Here is an 18,709-nt window from a genome sequence, read left to right on the forward strand (position 1 = left end):
TGTTCAGGCTAGCCAAGGCACGAGAATGGAAGGCGCGTGACTTGGACCAAGTGAAGTGCATCAAGGACGAAGAAGGTAGAGTTTTGTTGGATGAGGGGCTTATTCGTCGGAGATGACAAACCTATTTTCATAGTCTCTTGAACGAGGAAGGGGACATGAGTATTGTACTGGGTGATTTGGAACTCTCCAGGAGATGTTGTGACTTTGGGTATTGTAGGCGGATTAGAGTTGATGAAGTTGAGGATGATATGCGTAAGATGAGCAGGGGCAAAGCGACCGGGCCGAATGAAATCCCGGTAGAGTTTGGGAAGATTGCGGGCAAGACAGGCTTGGAGTGGCTCACTAGATTGTTTAATGTCATTTTTAGAACGAAGAAGATGCCCGAATAGTGGAGGTAGATCACGATGGTTCATGTATACAAAAACAATGGTGATATCCAAAATTGCAATAACTATCGGGGTATCAAGCTGCTTAGCCATACTATGAAAGTCCGAGAGAGAGTGGTAGAGCTAAGGGTGAGGAAGAGTCTGTTTATCTCCGAGAACCAATTTGGGTTTATGCCGGGGCGTTCGACTACAGAATCCATCCACCTTGTTAGGAGATTGATAGAGCAATATAGGGAGAGAAAGATGGACTTGCATATGGTGTTCGTCGACTTAGAAAATGCATACAATAAAGTTCATAGGGAGGTTTTGTGGAGATGTTTGGAGGCTAGAGGTGTTCCTGTTGCCTATGTTAGTTTGATTAGGGAAATGTATGATGGAGTAAAGACCCAAGTGAGGACGGTGGGTAGGGACTTAGAAAATTTTCCGGTTATGATGGGGTTGCATCAGGGGTCGACGCTCAGCCCTTTTTTGTTTGATCTTGTGATGGATATACTGACGCACCACATCCAAGGGGAAGTGCCATGGTGCATGCTATTTGCAATTGATATTGTATTGATTGAAGAGACGAGAGACGGTGTGAACGCGCAATAAGGGGTATGGAGGCAGACCCTGGAATCTAAAGGTTTCAAGTTGAGCAGGACCAAGACAGAGTACTTGGAGTGTAAGTTCAGTGGTGAGACTCAAGAAGGGGAAGGGGAGGTGAGGCTGGACTCGCATCCCAAGGAGAGAAAGTTGGGTCTATTATTCAGGGGGATGGGGAGATTAATGCAGATGTCACACATCGTATTGGGGGCGGGATGGATGAAATGGAGACTCGCTTCCAGTGTTTTATGTGACAAGAAGGTTCCACCGAAACTTAAGAGTAAGTTCTACAGAGTGGTAGTTAGACCAACGATGTTGTATGGCGATGATTGTTGGTCTGTCAAGGTCGCTCATGTCCAGGAGATGAAGGTAGCAGAGATGAGGATGTTGAGATGGATGTGCGGGTACACCAGGTTAGATAGGATCAGAAATGAGGTTATTCGCGACAAGGTAGGTGTGGACCCAATAGAGGATAAGATGCGGAAAGCGCGGCTTAGGTGGTTTGGTCATGTGAGGAGGAGGAGCACAGACGCCCCAGTGATGAGGTGTGAGAGGTTGACATTGGAGGGCCTACGGAGAGGTATAGGTAGGCCTAAGAAGAGGTGGGGAGAGGTGATTAGGCAAGACATGGCGCAACTTCAGCTGACCGAGGGCATGACCCTTGATAGGAAGGAATGAAGGTCGAGGATTAGGGTAGTAGAGTAGGTAGTCTAGAGTGTTCAAAACAGTAGTATTGGCACACAGTCCTCCTTTCTGTTGGTAGTAGGTTTTTATGACTAACCATTATTTTCTTTCGTTACAGATCACCTTACTATCTTGTTGTTTTTATTCTGCTTTTGTATGGATTTTTGATATTGTCCATTTTTGCCTATATTTTTATTAATGCGGTGCTTATGTTTTCTTGAGCTGAGAGTCTATTGGAAACAACCTCTCTACCTTATAAGGTAGGGGTAAAATCTTCGTACACACTACCCTCCCCAGATCCCACAATGTGGGATATTATTGGGTATATTGTTGTTGTTGTTTCAGCATAGAGTTGTTGTTTCCTTTCAAATGGTTCTGACATTTGCTCGGGTCATTCTCTTATTCTTTTGAAGCTTATTCAGCAACCATTTCCATGCCATCTATTGAAATTTTTGGCTGCTGCGCACCACAACCACCTCTACGCTTCAATCCACAAATTTAATGGTTCACCCACTTATACCTTCATTAATAGTGATAAATGTATGCTCTTTAACTCAATCAATACAGCTCCTTCTTCACCCCTTCATTGCCGCCATGGATTCTTGTTCTGGAGGAAAAATTGTTAAGAATTGGTAAAAGAGATACGTCGTTGGTCCTTACTACACCACTGCCGCCGAAACAACAGCGTCTCCCGACAGCTCTAGTTGTCTCACCGGCCATGTTTTTCCAACGATGCGTACAATTCTTTTTGGCGCTGCTAAGGCTCTGAATCGGTCTTTAATTTTGACTCGTTTGCCTTTTCCTCCTCCGATAGCAACTCCACTCCATGAAATTGATGAAAAAGAAGAAGCGAAGTATGTGGATGCTTGTGATTAACAACAACAACAACATACCCAATATAATCGCGTATAGTGGGGTGTGGAGAGGGTAGTATGTGCGCAGACCTTACCCCTACATTTGTGGAAAAAGAGAAGTTATTTCCAATAGACCCTCGGCTCAGGCAAGCTGTTTCCAATAGACCCTCAGTTCAGGCAAGCATATGTACCACAATAGTAACAAGAAAGAAAACGAGACAACACCGAAAAATTATATAAAAGCGGCATACACAACAAGATAGTAAGATGATCGAAATGTAAAAACAACAATAACAACAACATACCTAGTATTACCTCACACCGTGGGGTCTGGAGAAGGTAGCGTGTACGCAGACCTTACCCCTACCTTGTGAGGATAGAGAGGTTGTTTCTAATAGACTCTCGGCTCAGGAAAGCATAAGCACCACATTAATGAAAATATAGGCAAGAAGGGATAGTACCAAAAGCCATATAAAAGCAGAATAAAAATAACAACACAGTAAGGTGATCAACAATTAGTTATAAAAACGTACACCAACAGAAAGCGAGATTGCGTGCCAATACTTACCGAAACGTCTGTGCTTCTCCTTTGGCCTACCTCTACCTCTCCTAAGGCCCTTCAATGTCAACCTCTCACACCTCCTTACTGGAGCGTCTCTGCTTCTCCTCCTCACATGTCCAAACTATCTAAGTCGTGCTTCCCGCATCTTGTCCTCAATAGGGGCTACACCCACCTTGTCCCGAATAACCTCATTCTGAATCCTACCTAATCTGGTGTGTCCACGCATCCATCTCAACATCCTCATCTCTTCTACCTTCATCTTTTGGATGTGAGAGCTCTTGACTGGCCAACACTCAGCCCCATACAACATAGCCGGTCTGACTATCGCTCCATAAAACATACCTTTAAGTTTTGGTAGTCCCTTCTTGTCACACAAAACATCGGAAGCAAGTATCTATTTCATCCATCCCGCCCCAATACAACGTGTGACATCTTCATCAATCTCCCCACCCCCTATATAATATACCCAAGGTACTTAAAACTCCCCCTTATAGGGTTGACTTGTGAATCCAGCCTCACCTCCCCTTCCACTCCCTGAGTAGCAACATTAAACTTACACTCCAAGTATCCTGTCTTGGTTCTCCTTAGCTTGAAACCTTTAGACTCTAGGGTCTGTCTCCATACCTCTAACCTCGCGTTAACACCGTCTCACATCTCGTCAATCAAAACAATATTGTCTGCAAATAACATGCACCATGATACCTCCCCTTGGATGTGGCAAGTCAGTACGTCCATCGCCAGGGCAAACAAAAAAGGGTTGAGTATCGACCCCCTAATGCAACCCCATCATGATCGGAAAATGGTCCGAGACCCCCCCCCCCCACTGCCCTCACACAGATCTTCGCTCCCTCATACATGTCATTAATCACCCTAATGTAGGCCATATGTACCCCTCTAGCCTCGAAACATCTCCACAAAACCTCCCTCGGGACTTTATCGTAAGCCTTTTCTAAATCGATGAACACCATATACAAGTCCCTCTTCTTCTCCCTATATTGTTTCATCAATCTCCTAACAAGGTGAATAGCTTCCATAGTCGAACGCCCGGCATAAACCCATGCTGGTTCTCGGAAATAAACACCCTTTTCCTCACCCTTAGCTCCACCACCCTCTCCCACACCTTCATAATATGACTAAGCATCTTAATACCCCGATAATTATTTCAATTTTAGATATCACCCTTATTCTTATACACAGGAACCATCGTGCTCCATCTCCACTCTTCGGACATCTTTTTCGTCTTAAAAATGATATTAAATAACCTAGTAAGCCACTCGAAGCCCGCCCTGCCCACACTCTTCCAAAACTCCACCAGGAATTCATCTGGCCCGATCGCTCTGCCCCTGCTAAATCTTACGAAGCCCCACAACCTCCTCAACTCTAATCCGCCTACAATACCCAAAGTCGCAACGACTCTCGGAGGATCCCAAATCACCCAGAACAATGTCTATGTTCCCATCCTCGTCCAAGAGACTATGGAACTAGGTCTGCCATATCCGACAGATATGCGTCTCATCCAACAAAACTCTACCTTTTTCGTGGATGCTTGTGATTAATAAGAGTAAAAGGGGAATAGGGTCGGGCGGCTTATGTGTAACGAGCCGTGTTGGATTCTTTTTTAATGTTGGGTTGGTTCAATCTCTCAGAAGACGCCATGTGTCTTGGTCGTTAAAATAGGTACAAATATAAAACTTTGACTGACGGTAACGAAAAGTATAACGTGGGACAAGATTTTTGAACAATAAATGAAAGCAGAAGGATATATTTGGCCTTCTCCGTTGTTGACACCACACATAATTTTATCGCAAAGTTAATTTAGATACTCTAAGAAAATAAAATAAAATAAATAAAAAATAATCTTCCGTGATATTCCAAAATTGTCCGTGTTCACGTGCTCACGAGGGCCACTACATTACATATATAGACACATCACTGCGAAACCCTAAAATCTCTTTTTCTCTCTTTCTGCCTCTCTTTGCTTAATTTTGGGTGTAAAGGGGTGAGCAAGTTTCAACTGTGCAGCCATGGCTCTGGTATGTTTCTTAGATCTTCATTCATTCCTTTTGATGTTAACAAAATAGATCTGAGTTTTCAATTCTTTATGATTTATAGCTAAAGATTTCATCTTTACTGCTGGTTTTTCAATCTGTTAGCATATCTCATGCACTTTTGGTTGTGGGGTTTGTAGTGTTTATTGAATTATTACTGTACTTTATTTTGCTAAGTTCTTCATCTTGGTATCTTTAATAGTTTTATTTGGATTTTTTTGAGTGTAATATGATTTTTATAATTATAAAATCTAAGTGAAGGTTAATTATTTGCTGAATTTTCCATCTGCCTATGCCTATTGGCTATTTGAATTTGTCTTCTCCTAAAGTTTTTTGCATGTATGAATCACTCAATTAAGTAGAGTGCGTATCACTGTATTGGCTGAAGTGTGAAGATCCTTTTCCCCCCCCTCCTTTTCTAGATAGCATTTGACCCTCTTGCACGCACCTTGACAATTCCACTGATTACTTATTATGTCGCACTATCATAAGTACCGGGTAACTTTGCCCACCAAGAATTAGGCAGACACCTAGTTCTTGTTTTTTGGGCCTCTGCTGTCGTTTGAACATGTGAACTCATGGTTTTCCTCCCGCTTCATTGATCACTAGGCAACACCCTTCGATGCCTTGCCTTGAGTGGAGATTGCTGAATCTTTTTTCTATTTATAGTATGACCCTTTGTTTTTAGTTGCTCTGTCCTATAAGCATCTCTTTTCCCTTGAGAAAGACACCCTACAAAGAAGACCGGGTTTCTGTTGGAGGGTTCTGTATGCGCTGAGTCAAATGGAATTCAAATTATTATTTTTATAATAAAGAATGTGGCATCTTGAAAGTTTTTAGGATTTTTGAGGTGTTTAACTTGATGATATATTGTGCCTTTATTGAATCTGTTGGATGGGAGAAAACATCAGAGGACGCAAATCTATTTGGATTGCTAGCTGAGAATAGAGGTTCTGCGTTATTTTTTTTTTCTTACAAAGATGATTGTTTTTCCGATTGATTAAAATGGGACATTATGCATGAATGCTAGAAGCTTTTCCTTAGCTACTCTTTCAGTAGCAGAACTCTCTTAAGAACAAGTGCAGATGATATGTCCAATTGTATCCTGTTCTTCTTGGGGATGTAATTTCTTGACGATATCCTCGCATTTAAATTTTCTTCATTATATATGTTGCAGGTTTTGCACTCAACAAATAACAACAAAAATGCCTCAAAGGCACTCATTGCTGCTGAGTACACAGGTGTAAAGGTTGAACTTGCAAAGAATTTCGAGATGGGTGTATCAAACAAGACACCTGAGTTTATCAAGATGAATCCAATTGGAAAGGTATGTTATTATTCTACAGGACCGCATATATTTTCTCTTGTACATCAGACACGGTTTTGCTAATCTTGATTGGTGTGTGTTTTTTGACCTATAGATTCCTGTGCTTGAAACACCTGATGGACCTGTTTTCGAGAGCAATGCTATTGCACGCTATGGTGAGGCTGTTTCTCAATTTTTTTTAGACTTGTGATCATATAACAGAAATTAACTCTGACATTGACCTTTAATTCATGTAGTTACTAAATCGAAGCCCGACAATCCCCTTTTTGGTTCATCATTGATTGAATATGTAAGTATTTTGGTTTCTTAGTTTCATTCATTCAGCAGTTACATTTTTCATTTGTGAAATTCTTAATTCTTGATTTATGTTCACTTTCTCCTTGATAGGCTCAAATCGAGCAATGGAATGATTTTTCTGCCACTGAGATTGATGCAAACATTGCACGATGGCTGTACCCACGCCTTGGCTATGGTGCATATATTCCTCCGGTATGTATCGCACTGTGCATTATTTAAAATATTTCTTGAAATAATAGAAAAAGCAAAACAACTGAAATCGTCTTGTTTTGCAAAAAAGGCTGAGGAAGCTGCAGTAGCTGCATTAAAGAGAGCTCTTGATGCTTTGAACACCCATCTGGCATCTAATACTTACTTGGTTGGACATTCAATCACATTGGCCGACATCATAATGGGCTGCAACTTGAGCGTCGGTTTTAGGATGATAATGACTAAGAGCTTTACCAAGGAATTCCCACATGTAGAGAGATACTTCTGGACTGTGGTTAATCAGCCAAATTTCTGCAAGATATTGGGTGAGGTGAAACAAGCTGAATCTGTCCCAGCTCCCCCATCCAAGAAGCCTGCACCGGCGAAGGAAGCTGCAAAACCCAAAGCAAAGGAGGAGCCAAAGAAAGAGGTTAAGAAGGAAGAACCAAAGTTTGAAGAGGAGGAAGAAGCACCCAAGCCTAAGGCAAAGAATCCTCTTGATCTCTTGCCTCCAAGTAAGATGATTCTGGATGATTGGAAGAGGCTCTACTCCAACACCAAGACCAACTTCCGCGAGGTTGCCATTAAAGGTACGTAGTTTTTTCTGTAATGTTACCTATCTTATCAAAAGTTTAGAAAGATTTCTCACTATTAGTTATTTAAATATATTTGCTTTCTTCAATCAGTTCATGTTTTGTTTTTTCTTAAAAAAATATTCTGAAGTTCATGTTTTGTTCCTTTTTTCATTGTTTAATCTCTCTTTTGAATGATCAATTTGTGATGTTCTGTATCTGATTGATCTAGTTAATCACTAATCTTTACAGAAAATTTTATCTTTTGACAATTTTTAGTTTCAAGTATAGGGATATGGGGGGTGGAGAATTTGGAAACCTAGTAAAAGAACAGGGAATTTTCCACTTCCACAAGAATATACTTGAACTCGTTCCTTGTACTGTTCTTGTTTTGCAGGTTTCTGGGACATGTATGATCCCGAAGGATATTCTCTCTGGTTCTGTGATTACAAGTACCAGGATGAGAACACAGTTTCCTTTGTAACCTTGAACAAGGTTGGTGGTTTTCTGCAGAGAATGGATCTGGCACGCAAGTACGCTTTTGGTAAGATGTTGGTAATTGGTTCAGAGGCCCCATATAAGGTGAAGGGCTTGTGGCTTTTCCGTGGAAAAGAAATTCCCAAGTTTGTTATGGATGAATGCTATGACATGGAGCTCTATGAATGGAAGGAAGTAGACATCAACGATGAAGCACAGAAGGAGCGTGTCAACCAAATGATTGAGGATTACGAGCCCTTTGAGGGAGAGGCTCTGTTGGACGCAAAGTGCTTCAAGTAAACATTTGTGTTGCATTCGGCAATGGTTTCCTTTCGCGTGAGGTTGTAGTTTACCTTGGTTTTGTCCTCCCAAATTTACGTAGATTCTTGTTTTAAAAACTATCTTGCCTTTTTTTTTGTTGAGAAAGGTGAAAACATATATTGTCTTAAGAGGTTTTCTTGTCTTTGTAGTATGTTTTTTAAATTATCGACTTGACATAGTGAACTGGGATATATTTTTGATTGAGTTGTTTATCCTTTTCAAAGTAAAGCAGTTTTGGCAGTGATGAATCACCTTTTGCAACTTGCATGTTAACTTGTACTGTGGTAAGATATAGGTGAATATCATATTATACATGGGTAGGGTAGCTTTGTGCATTAAGCTCCCGTTATGCGCGGGGTTCGGGAAAGGATCGTCTATTGTACGCATCCTTACTCATCATTTTTGCAAGAGGTTGTTTTCCCGGCTTGAATCAGCCACCTCCTGGTCATATGGCAGCAACTTTACCAGTTACGTCAAGACTCCCATTTCATATTATACATGGGTGAAAAATATATTTAAGTGGAGCAAAAAAAGAGAGAAAATCATATAATTCTTAGGCAATATATTCGAGTAAAAAGAAGGATAAAATTCAATTCTGCAATGCGAATCCCATCTTATGCATCGCTATACGAAGATAGCTCAATTTGGTTGGCAGAATGCTATGGAGAAAACTGGGCAATAGTGATTTCTCACAGTAAGCAAAATTCTAGTTGATTTAAAATTCCTAAGTACTATTAGGAAAAACTAATATGAATATATTATAGTTATGTTATATAATTCAAATAAGAAAAGGATTAATAAATAGAATTATAGTTGATTACAAAGTTCAAAGTAATAAATGTAATAGAGTTCGTATTGTATTTGAAGTAGGACCCTCCTTATATAGTGAAGCTTTTTAGCCTTTTAGTGTTGTTTTTGAACAGAGGTCTCTCAGTTTTTCACCTCCTGAAAAAATGGCTTTGATTCCTTGTGAAGAGGAAGGTAATTTACACACACACACACAAATAATACTATGGGTTCTTCTACTTTTCTTCATCAAAATCTTGACTTTTAATTTTTTTTTTTTTAAATTCTATTTGTTTTGTTCTATAAGATGTTAGTACTATTTTAGTTTAAGAACCAAAGATGGTGGTGGGAATAACTAACTCTCCATCAGACACAAGCCGAATTACTGGAACCTAGTAGTTTTTGCTCAAATAGTGTGCTTCAAATTCATCAAATATGTAGAAATATTAAATTTAAAAAATCCAAAACCCATAAGGTTAAAATCTAGCTTCGCCTCTGCTCTCCATCTTTCTCCATCTTTAATGAATTCTGGGGTTCGAGTTTTGGGTATGAAATACCTTTGCTAGGGAGCGCTATACCTCCAAAAGCATAATTTCCCAGCAAATTAGTCCGGCCCCAAAGCAGACGGTGGGGAACCAAAAGTAATATTTTAAAATTGAAAAGTTTCTAGTATATATATATATATATATGTGTGTGTGTGTTTCTTGTTTTTCATGTTGGATTGTGATTTTCTTTGATTTTTGAAAATGCGCAGAAGTTACAGTGGAAGTTAGGGATGCATCCCCATCACACTACTTGATGAAGTTTGATCTTTTTACAAACTATCAGAGAATGATATTGACATGTATGAATCAAATGAATTTGAGGCCTGCGGCTATAAATGGTAATGATACATCGATTGTTATTTTCTCGATTCTTTTGAATTTCCCTCGCATTTCTCCCGAACAAGAATTTTTAGTGAATTTCTAGGGTCTGGACAAAAGCTACTGGTTCACGTGAACTCGTAACTTCTAAGCTTGGTCCGCCCTTGTTGATGGGTTCACTTAAAAAGTTGTAGACATACTTGCAGAACTATTCCTAAATACGCGATGGAGAATCAATTAAAGAATTATACTTAGCATCCAAAGCGCAGGAGTGCATCATTCTTGAAAGCTAAAATTAGTTACTCATATTGCATTTGTAGTGTATTTGATTGTGTAGTTGGCGGAATTCTCATCATATGAAGAAATAGTTATGTAATTCTAGAAATCTAAGAAATTAGGTTAAGATCTACTTTGTACGGACTCTCCGGAATGACGTCGCACCCTTTGCAGGATCCGACACACAGACATTTAGGAGAGTCCAAGCAACATAGGTTAAGATTATGTATGACAGTTAAGAGTATAACAAGGAATAACTATTATTCGATCCACTAAAAGTCCACTCAATACGCGCTTTATATTTAAAAACAGAAGTTAGACTTGATTAATGCACATTCTTGATGTCGCATTTCCCACAATGTCGTCGTTTTCATGTACCATGACATGAATTTATGGAAATTAATTGTTGACGGACTTGGTGCAGGAAGTTGATCATCTATCCCAATGGGGATGACAGGATAGAGGGAAACGATTACATCTCTGTCTACTTGGCCATTGCGAATGACAGCTCCTTACCTGGTGGTTGGGAGGCTAATGCTGTGTTTAGCTTCTTTCTGTTTAATCGACTTTGTGACAACTATCTTGTTATACGTGGTACATATCCTCTTACATTCTTCTACTTTACATTCGTTTTTTCCCTTTTCCTTCAACTGTTTGATCGATATAGAGCATTCTCTGGAACTTCTATGTTGGATATTTTTCCAGCTGAACTCGGACATAAGATTTTTGTAATGCTATATATAGGAATGATTATATATGATTTATTGCCTTCAGGTCAAGTGCGGCGATTTCACAAGGTCAAGTCCAAATGGGGTTTCTCCAAGTTTATCTCTCACAAAGCACTGAAAGAGCAGTCCAATGGATACCTTGTCGATGACAGTATCATTATCGGAGCTGAGGTATTCGTCGTCAAGAGCCAAGGAGTTGGTGAATGTGTGTCGATGTTGGAAGACATCGAGACTAATAAGCACGAATGGAAGATCTCCGAGTTTTCAAAATTAGGGGATTCTTGTTATCTAAAGAGTTTACTGTTGGGGATTACAAATGGTATGTCATTGATGTCAGAGGCGGATTCAGGATTTAAATTCTATCGGTTCAGTTGCACCTGGTACCGAAGGGCTGAATCCACCCCTGATTGATGTATTCATATACGTTATATATTCTTCTTTGTTTAACTATTTCAGTTTGGTGTTTGAGTAAATAGACTTTCTTATGTTTGGATGCAGGAAAATTTTGCTTCGTCCTAACAGTTGTGTTTGTCAAAGGGACCAAAGCATCTCTATCTATCTTATATTAGTTGATGCTGAGGGATTTGGTTGCCGAAAAAGGGTTAAGGTAGAATACACCCTTTTTGTCAAAGACCAGATTAATGGTGAACATCACAAGAAAGGTTATTATTTTCTCTTTGTTTCTTAATTTAAATTCATGATTTGGGGAAAAAAAGAATTTTCAAATCAGTTTTTTGATGAAAGAATGTTGGTAATGGTGTCAAGACTAGTGGTCTAATAGCGGTAGAAGAATAGATGCGTGGTGAAGGAGGAGGTGATGTTACCGATGGTTTGGGACAGAGGGAGGTGGTGGTGGAAGAAGAAGACGTAGGGGATGGGTAAAATGAGATAGGTGTGATGAGGTGGCATGCCACGTGGCCTCCACCTCAGTAATATGTCATGCCATATGAGATAATATTACCATGGTAAATGGTCCTAATGGCCTCGGGATATTTTTGCACATTCTATGACGTCGGGGGCTATGGTGAACCAATAATATAACAGAGGATATAAATAAACATTTTCGAATAGTGGAGGGGTATTTTTGACCTTTACCGTTATATCTATCTATTTCTGAGCTAAGTTTGGTTAAATTCTTCACCTGGTTAACTGAATTGGTTAAATTTTAGTATGCATAATCGATTATCTACATGGTTAAAAAGCAATTTCAATATATCTATATCAAACGGATCCTTCATTTTATTGCTTTCTAGATTTGGTTAGTTCCTTTGAATAATTCGACATTGTTCTCCTGCAGATTTTTCAAGTTGGTTTTCAGCTGTTAGTGACAGTCTGGGTTTGCATGCATTTATGCCGCAACATGAATTAAAGGATCCAAAAAGAGGCTTCCTTGTCAAAGATTGCTGCATTGTCGAAGCAGATGTTTCTATCATTGGTGTTGTTAATGGCCTAACCTAATTGTTGTTTATCTATTTAACAAGCAAATATTGAAAGTACAGGGGGTGAATTGTAGCCTTTTTAAATTTCTAATCGACTACTCTTCAAGCCTAGTCGACTTATGCGGAGACAGCCTCCACACAACTGTTAGTTCTTTCGATTTAAACAAGTATTAATCACAATAAACAGTAAAGGAACATAATATAATACGAGAGCGATAAAGTAAATGACACCAGGAATTTTATATTGGTTCGGAACCAATGTGGTATCCTAATCCAGCCCTCTTGGGTTGCAAGAGTGTTATCTTTTAGAGCTCTTTGTAAATTGAATCGAGTACAGCCTTTGTGATTTTTAGCGATCACCACCAACACTGACAGGGTTGGTTTTGACTCGCTCACCAACAACGACCCTTTGGTTTTCACTCGCTCACCAAAGAAACAGACAATGACACAACCTCTAGAACACACTGTCTCTCCAATTTTTTTTGTCTCTCTTCTCTCTTTTGGGTACACAGTAAATCTACTAAAGTGAATTACAATGCTTGTTAAGAGTAGAATAAAGAACTTGTAGTTGGATAGACAATTGTATAGAAGGCTGCGTGCTTTTCTTCTTTGTTAGAAGTGCCTATTTATATCCTTTTCAACTTGTTCTAGCTATTTCATGACCCAAGGGAATTTTGAATATTCTCACGATCTTCGTTGCATCCATTATTTCCTTGAATCTTGGAGTAATATCTGTTTCCATATCTAGCCTTGATATAAATTTGGTCACGCCATGAGATCCTCCTTCGAACCAATATGATTTGTGGCTTTTTGTCCAAGGTTAGATTGCTTCTTATTAACTTGGACAGAATATAGTCTTTATCTTGCTTGAAATACTTTCCTTGTGGGTCTCTCCTTAATTGCTGGACATGATAATCTTTCTTTTCTGATCTTTCCAAACATGGCCACTAAGTCTTTAAATATTGATATTCTTTTGTGCACCTGCTAGACTTTTCCTTAATAATTGTAGGTAAGAATCTTTCCTTAATAGCTTCTGATAGTCTTAGATAGATTGGCAAGGCTCCTTGTTGTATCTTGACAGATGGCAAATAGATATTTCTTGATTTGTTTCCTTGTCTGAAATCTTCAGCGGCTTCTTTTTCTTCTACAAATTGTGGTGAATATCCTTTTTGAATTTACTTTCCTTGCTAACTAATATTCTCTTTAGTTGTCCAAAGTTCTTTCCATAATATAGCATATACTATACCCATAATATATTTTCTTTCCATAAAAATATATTCTTCCTTGGTCTTGTAGTTTCTCTTCCATATAGTATCTTCCTTCCACAAAATAATAGATCTTCTCCACGATTTTAGCAACTTCCCCTTAAAGATGTTTAAAGACTTTCCATCCATAATTTCCGTAGATTCTTCTTCTGATATTGTAGTGAGCCATTTAATATTTGAAATTTGACTTTCAAATATTATTCCTTTTATGACGCTTGAAGATTAAATCTCTGAAAATGATCTTCCTTGATAAATTCATCACATGATATTCTCTTTTCCATATTTGTTTGGATCTTTACCAGCATCTTCTTTCTTGAATAAACCTATACAAAAATAATATTACCACAAGTAAATGTTCTTTGATTTATATTGGTTTGTTATCATCAAAACTAATACGTGAAACTTTGAAGCTAACAATCTCCCCCTTTTTGATGATGGCAAACCATTGAGTACAAAATAAGAAATTTTAGTCAAAGACTTAATTACAGGCAGTGATAAGCTATAAGCTAGATAAACTGGTTACTTACATGAAGTTTTCCTCTCGAAATGCATGTATTACATTAAGTGTGTGTGAACTCCCCCTCACTCTAAGCATTCCTCAGTTCTGCTCCCCCTGTTTCCATACATTCTACCTTTTTCGAACTTTCGTACACATTATTTTCTCCCCCTTTTGTCATCATCAAAAGGGTGAAGTAACTTGTAGGGAATATGCAAATAAAAGTATAACTATAACTTATAATCATCCAAGGAGTTAAAAAAAAACATATAGTAATAATTCCCTTTAAGAGCCGTAAGCAGAAAGAAAAATCTAACAAAATTTGAAGCTAGTTGACAGCTTTTAACCCGACCAAAATATCCAAAGCGATAACCCAAAGCTAAAATATATTGAACTGTCATTGTAGGTAGACTAAAAAAATTCTAGACCACAGAAGAACATCATTTCACATGACTGAAAGCTTAGCAGAGATTAAAAAAAACTAACAGGATACTTGTCTTTTTTCAAAACATCATTTAGCATATAAGACGGTGTAATCGCACATAGTCACTTGAAAAAGGCTCGATGATTTAAAAAGATTAAGAAACTTCTGATATCCTCACATGTTAAACTTTTCATGAAAAATTTGAGCAAAAACTTAAGGTCCGTAGAACGATTACAACATATTAATGCATATAAGAGTCAAGAAATGGTCATATAATTATATCACCAAATAAATATGGAATCATATCACCAAAGAGAAGGATATGGGATCATTCTCATGAAAGTCGTTATCCTTTTCATGACATGAGAATATTAAAAATCTCCATCACATTTTTTATTTCAGTCCAATTTGTTGCCTGCAAGGTTTGCATCTGAAAATATTCTACTAGATCAAAATAATTAGTTCTTGCATACAGTAATACATAATTTAGAATCAACCAAAGATCCTTTGTGGCACTATAAAGAGATATTATGGGATCAGGTATACCAAAATATATGTCATAAAAATGCAATAGAGTCGGTCATACCTTGGTATATTCGATCGTTGGACTTACTAATTTTCTCCTTGCTTCGCATTATTTGGAATGTGAAGATAAAAGTAAATTCTCCATTATATTCATTTCCAACCCGATCATCTACCAGAGGCTTAAAAATGCTTGACATGCTTTTGGTTAGTATTACAAAAAATATGCTCTTGCAAATACATCTTTGGAAAGAATAATCGTCAGATGATAAACATGAATTTGTTTCAAATGGTAACTAGTCTTAGTCACACGAATGTGATTAAAAAAAACTTTTCAATTCCAGAGAGAGGCTAGAGAATAATGTTATGCAGTTTTCAAACCATTTAAAAATATTTCAACATCCATACAAAAATACTTTACAAACTTTGTAATAAGCACATGAAAAATGATATTCTAACAAAACTCTCAAGGAAGAAACAGACCTTCTTGTTGTGAAACCTTGAGCTACAAGTTTACACATAATTTTTACAACCTTACCAGTCTTATGCGGCTTTAGATATCCATAATTGCAGCTCATTTGCTTGGTACTGGATTTCCATATTATTGATTCTTTCAGCTTTGCTCAATAAGTCTTGTATTACTAGGATCCAGCATTCAATGCTTCTTCATGACTGTCTAGTTCAACTAGTATAGATGTGTCACTAGCAATTTATTTCAAGCTATCCACTGTAATTTCTCCATCCTTATTCACAATTTACTTAGAAAAATATTAGTATAAAGAAAAACGCGCATGATGAGATTTCTCTACAATTAATGAATAAGAAATATGTCAAGAGGCTTGTTTAACCAAAAAATGGAATTTCAGTCAAAGCTAGAATTTAGAAGAACTCGGGTTACTGATAATCAAGAAAATGTAGAGAAAAGAAGTAATTAAGGAGAGTAAAATAATAATCAAGAGAAAATAAATCAATATGTTATTCCCCAATGTTTCGTCCCTACAACTGATCGTATATCTCCCTTTTTATAGCTACTTTTGAATGATATCCGTTTTATTCTAATTATAATGAGGCTATTATGTGACATTAAATGTATTAAATGCTCCGTTACACAATCATTACATAAGAAATATATTCTCTAACGTATTCGGTATTTAATGCCCATCAAATGTCGCATCTGCACTCCTTTATATGGCCAGATTCATTCCTTTTGATTCTCGGATATAAATGGCTTAAATAGGTACGGGCGTTGTGTTTCTTAACTGATGTCCCGTGCCTCTTCATCTTTCTTTGCTCGTATTTATTGTAACCCCTGTCTCGTGACTAATCATGATTCTTTGACCATTTGACTAATCCATGTGTCTTGACACGTCACCTTTATATATAAATAAAATTTTCCAAATACAGATAGTCCTCCCACTTTCTATTTATTCATCAGTTTGAATATTTGGGAAGTGGATTTCATTAAAGGAGAATTTTTGTCACCATTAATGCTCTGACAGAGTTGACGCCTCACTTGTTATTTCCATTTAATGCGCTGGACACGTGTCATCTTCTTATTGGTCCTATAATTGTGCAGCACTTTCTTAGGCTTTCTTTTCGGCTTCCCTGTTTACGAAGTGTCAGTTATCATTATTATGGACTTTCCATCACTGTACTCTTTACTTCTGACGGTTGCTCACTAGTATAAATATAACTTCCATCCTTGCCTTCTACCACTTAAAGCGTATTGAACACTTTAATTCTTCAAATCTTTTATTCAATTCTTCTTCACTTCAATCTTCTTCGTCATGGCTTGTCCAAACCCTAACCCTAGGAGAACTCCTATTTTAGATAGCTTTCCCAATGCTCCCGTTAGACATAGAAGAGTAGGTGGTGGTAGACTCCGCAGTTTAGGATCTGTTCGTGGTGGTAGTTCACTCATACCTTCTTCTAGTTCTGGTCCTTCTTCTAGAACTGGAGGTTCCCATTCTCAAAGGTTTTCTTCCAGAAACAAAGAATCCTCTGAGCCCTTACGCGAACCTTTAGTAGAAGAAATAGTTCCAACGGACCTATCTTTTTATCGTGATAGGGAATCTATCAGGACTCAAGTTGCCTCTTTAGATCGAGCTGATACTTATCCTTCTCAAATTACTGAACCTTTAATCCCCATAGTTCGTAGAGATTGTCATTGGAGTGACGATTTCCCCATTATCATTCCTAATCCAAATCAGAGGATCACCTCTTACAACACTGGATTTTCTTTTGTTTATACGTACCCCTTCACTCTAGGGTTTAAACCTGCCATTGATCCAGTTATCCTAGATTTTTGTCGCTTTTTTAATGTTAGCTTGGGTCAAATTGGCCCAATCGTTTGGAGGGCTGTCGCCTTCTTGAGGCACCTCACTAACCTGGCGGATGTTGAATTTACTTTTTCCCACCTAATTCATCTCTATTCCCCTAGGCTTTTTCGCAACGGCGTGCTTACCCTAGCAGCCAGGAGCAAGAGGTTTTAGTGAGCCCCGAGGACGATAAAGACTGTGGCTGGTATGCTCAGTTTGTTGCTGCCCCCACTGCTGGTTTGGTGGGTGAAAATAACGTTCCCTTCTGTCATGACCCCCGTTCACCCTCCATGAACATGTCGTGATGGCACCTAGTTTCTACAACTAGGTAAGCCTAACAGCGCGGAAATAACAATTCAACTTGAGGAATAATCAATTAAAACTGAACATATGAAAAATAACAACTGAATATAAGGCCGCCCGGCCTATACAACTCTAAAGATATGCAGAAGTCTACAACTCAATCCCAAAACCCGGAAACTCACGGGAAACACAGGCTAATAGAATTACCATAAGTACTCTAATCTCCAGAATATCTACATCAAAAGTATGATAGGATAACAGCTCTACAACTAGAATAAGGAAGAAGACTCTTCGGTCTACGGACGCTGCAGATATACCTCGAAGTCTCCGTGTGTCTCCTCGCCTCAAGGATAGTGCGCCTGAGAAGAGGTACCTGGATCTGCACATGTAAAACATGTGCAGGAAGGGCATGAGTACACCACAGCGGTACTCAGTAAGTGCCAAGCCTAACCTCGGTTGGGTAGTGACGAGGAAGGTCAGGGCCCTACTGAGGTAAAAATATAATATTAATTAACAGTATGAAAATCTGACAGAAATAATGAGTACAACAGGCTAACGAAATAAAAACAACTACACAAAGAACGAAATGAACACAGAATGACTACAACTCAATACCAAGAATAACAATGAGGGTCTCCCAAGATACCGTCCTGTAGCCCTTTTCTCAACTGTCCAGTGGATCTCCCGGGATACCGTCCCGTAGTCCAACTCATGTGCCAAACTGAAGGATCTCCCGGGATACCGTCCCGTAGTCTAACCATCAATATACAGGGGGGATCTATCGGGAATCTAACCCGCAGTCCAAAGTAAAAGTGCAGGGGGATCAACCGGGAATCGAACCCGTAGTCTCAAAATAAAAGTGCAGGGGGATCTACCGGGAATCGAACCCGTAGTCCCAAAATAAACAAACAGGGGGGGGGGTGAGGGGACTCGAACGACTCCACACGTCGTACACCTAGTAGTAAGCGCACCAACCAGCGACAAGAATAC

At 38.7% G+C, this 18,709-nt stretch overlaps 2 protein-coding genes across 3 annotated transcripts; both read left to right on the top strand.

Moving 5' to 3' along the window:
* On the top strand, positions 4,996 to 8,547 carry LOC109235286 (elongation factor 1-gamma 2-like). Of its 2 annotated transcripts, XM_019401340.1 has the most exons (7): positions 4,996 to 5,101; positions 6,294 to 6,443; positions 6,538 to 6,598; positions 6,680 to 6,732; positions 6,831 to 6,932; positions 7,021 to 7,519; positions 7,899 to 8,547. In XM_019401340.1, exons 1-7 carry the CDS (start codon positions 5,093 to 5,095, stop codon positions 8,276 to 8,278), a joined length of 1,254 nt encoding a protein of 417 aa, XP_019256885.1. In that variant the 5' UTR covers positions 4,996 to 5,092; the 3' UTR covers positions 8,279 to 8,547. The 2 variants fall into 2 exon arrangements, with proteins under 2 accessions (XP_019256885.1, XP_019256886.1); XM_019401341.1 differs by lacking the exon at positions 4,996 to 5,101 and having other exon boundaries at positions 6,285 to 6,443.
* On the top strand, positions 9,856 to 12,445 carry LOC109235877. Its single transcript, XM_019402125.1, has 5 exons — positions 9,856 to 9,968; positions 10,649 to 10,818; positions 10,999 to 11,332; positions 11,451 to 11,614; positions 12,250 to 12,445. The coding sequence occupies exons 1-5, from the start codon at positions 9,928 to 9,930 to the stop codon at positions 12,408 to 12,410; spliced, it is 870 nt and encodes a 289-aa protein (XP_019257670.1). The 5' UTR covers positions 9,856 to 9,927; the 3' UTR covers positions 12,411 to 12,445.

This window comes from Nicotiana attenuata, chromosome 12 (genome assembly GCF_001879085.1).
Source record: "Nicotiana attenuata strain UT chromosome 12, NIATTr2, whole genome shotgun sequence".
Classification (NCBI taxonomy): domain Eukaryota; kingdom Viridiplantae; phylum Streptophyta; class Magnoliopsida; order Solanales; family Solanaceae; genus Nicotiana; species Nicotiana attenuata.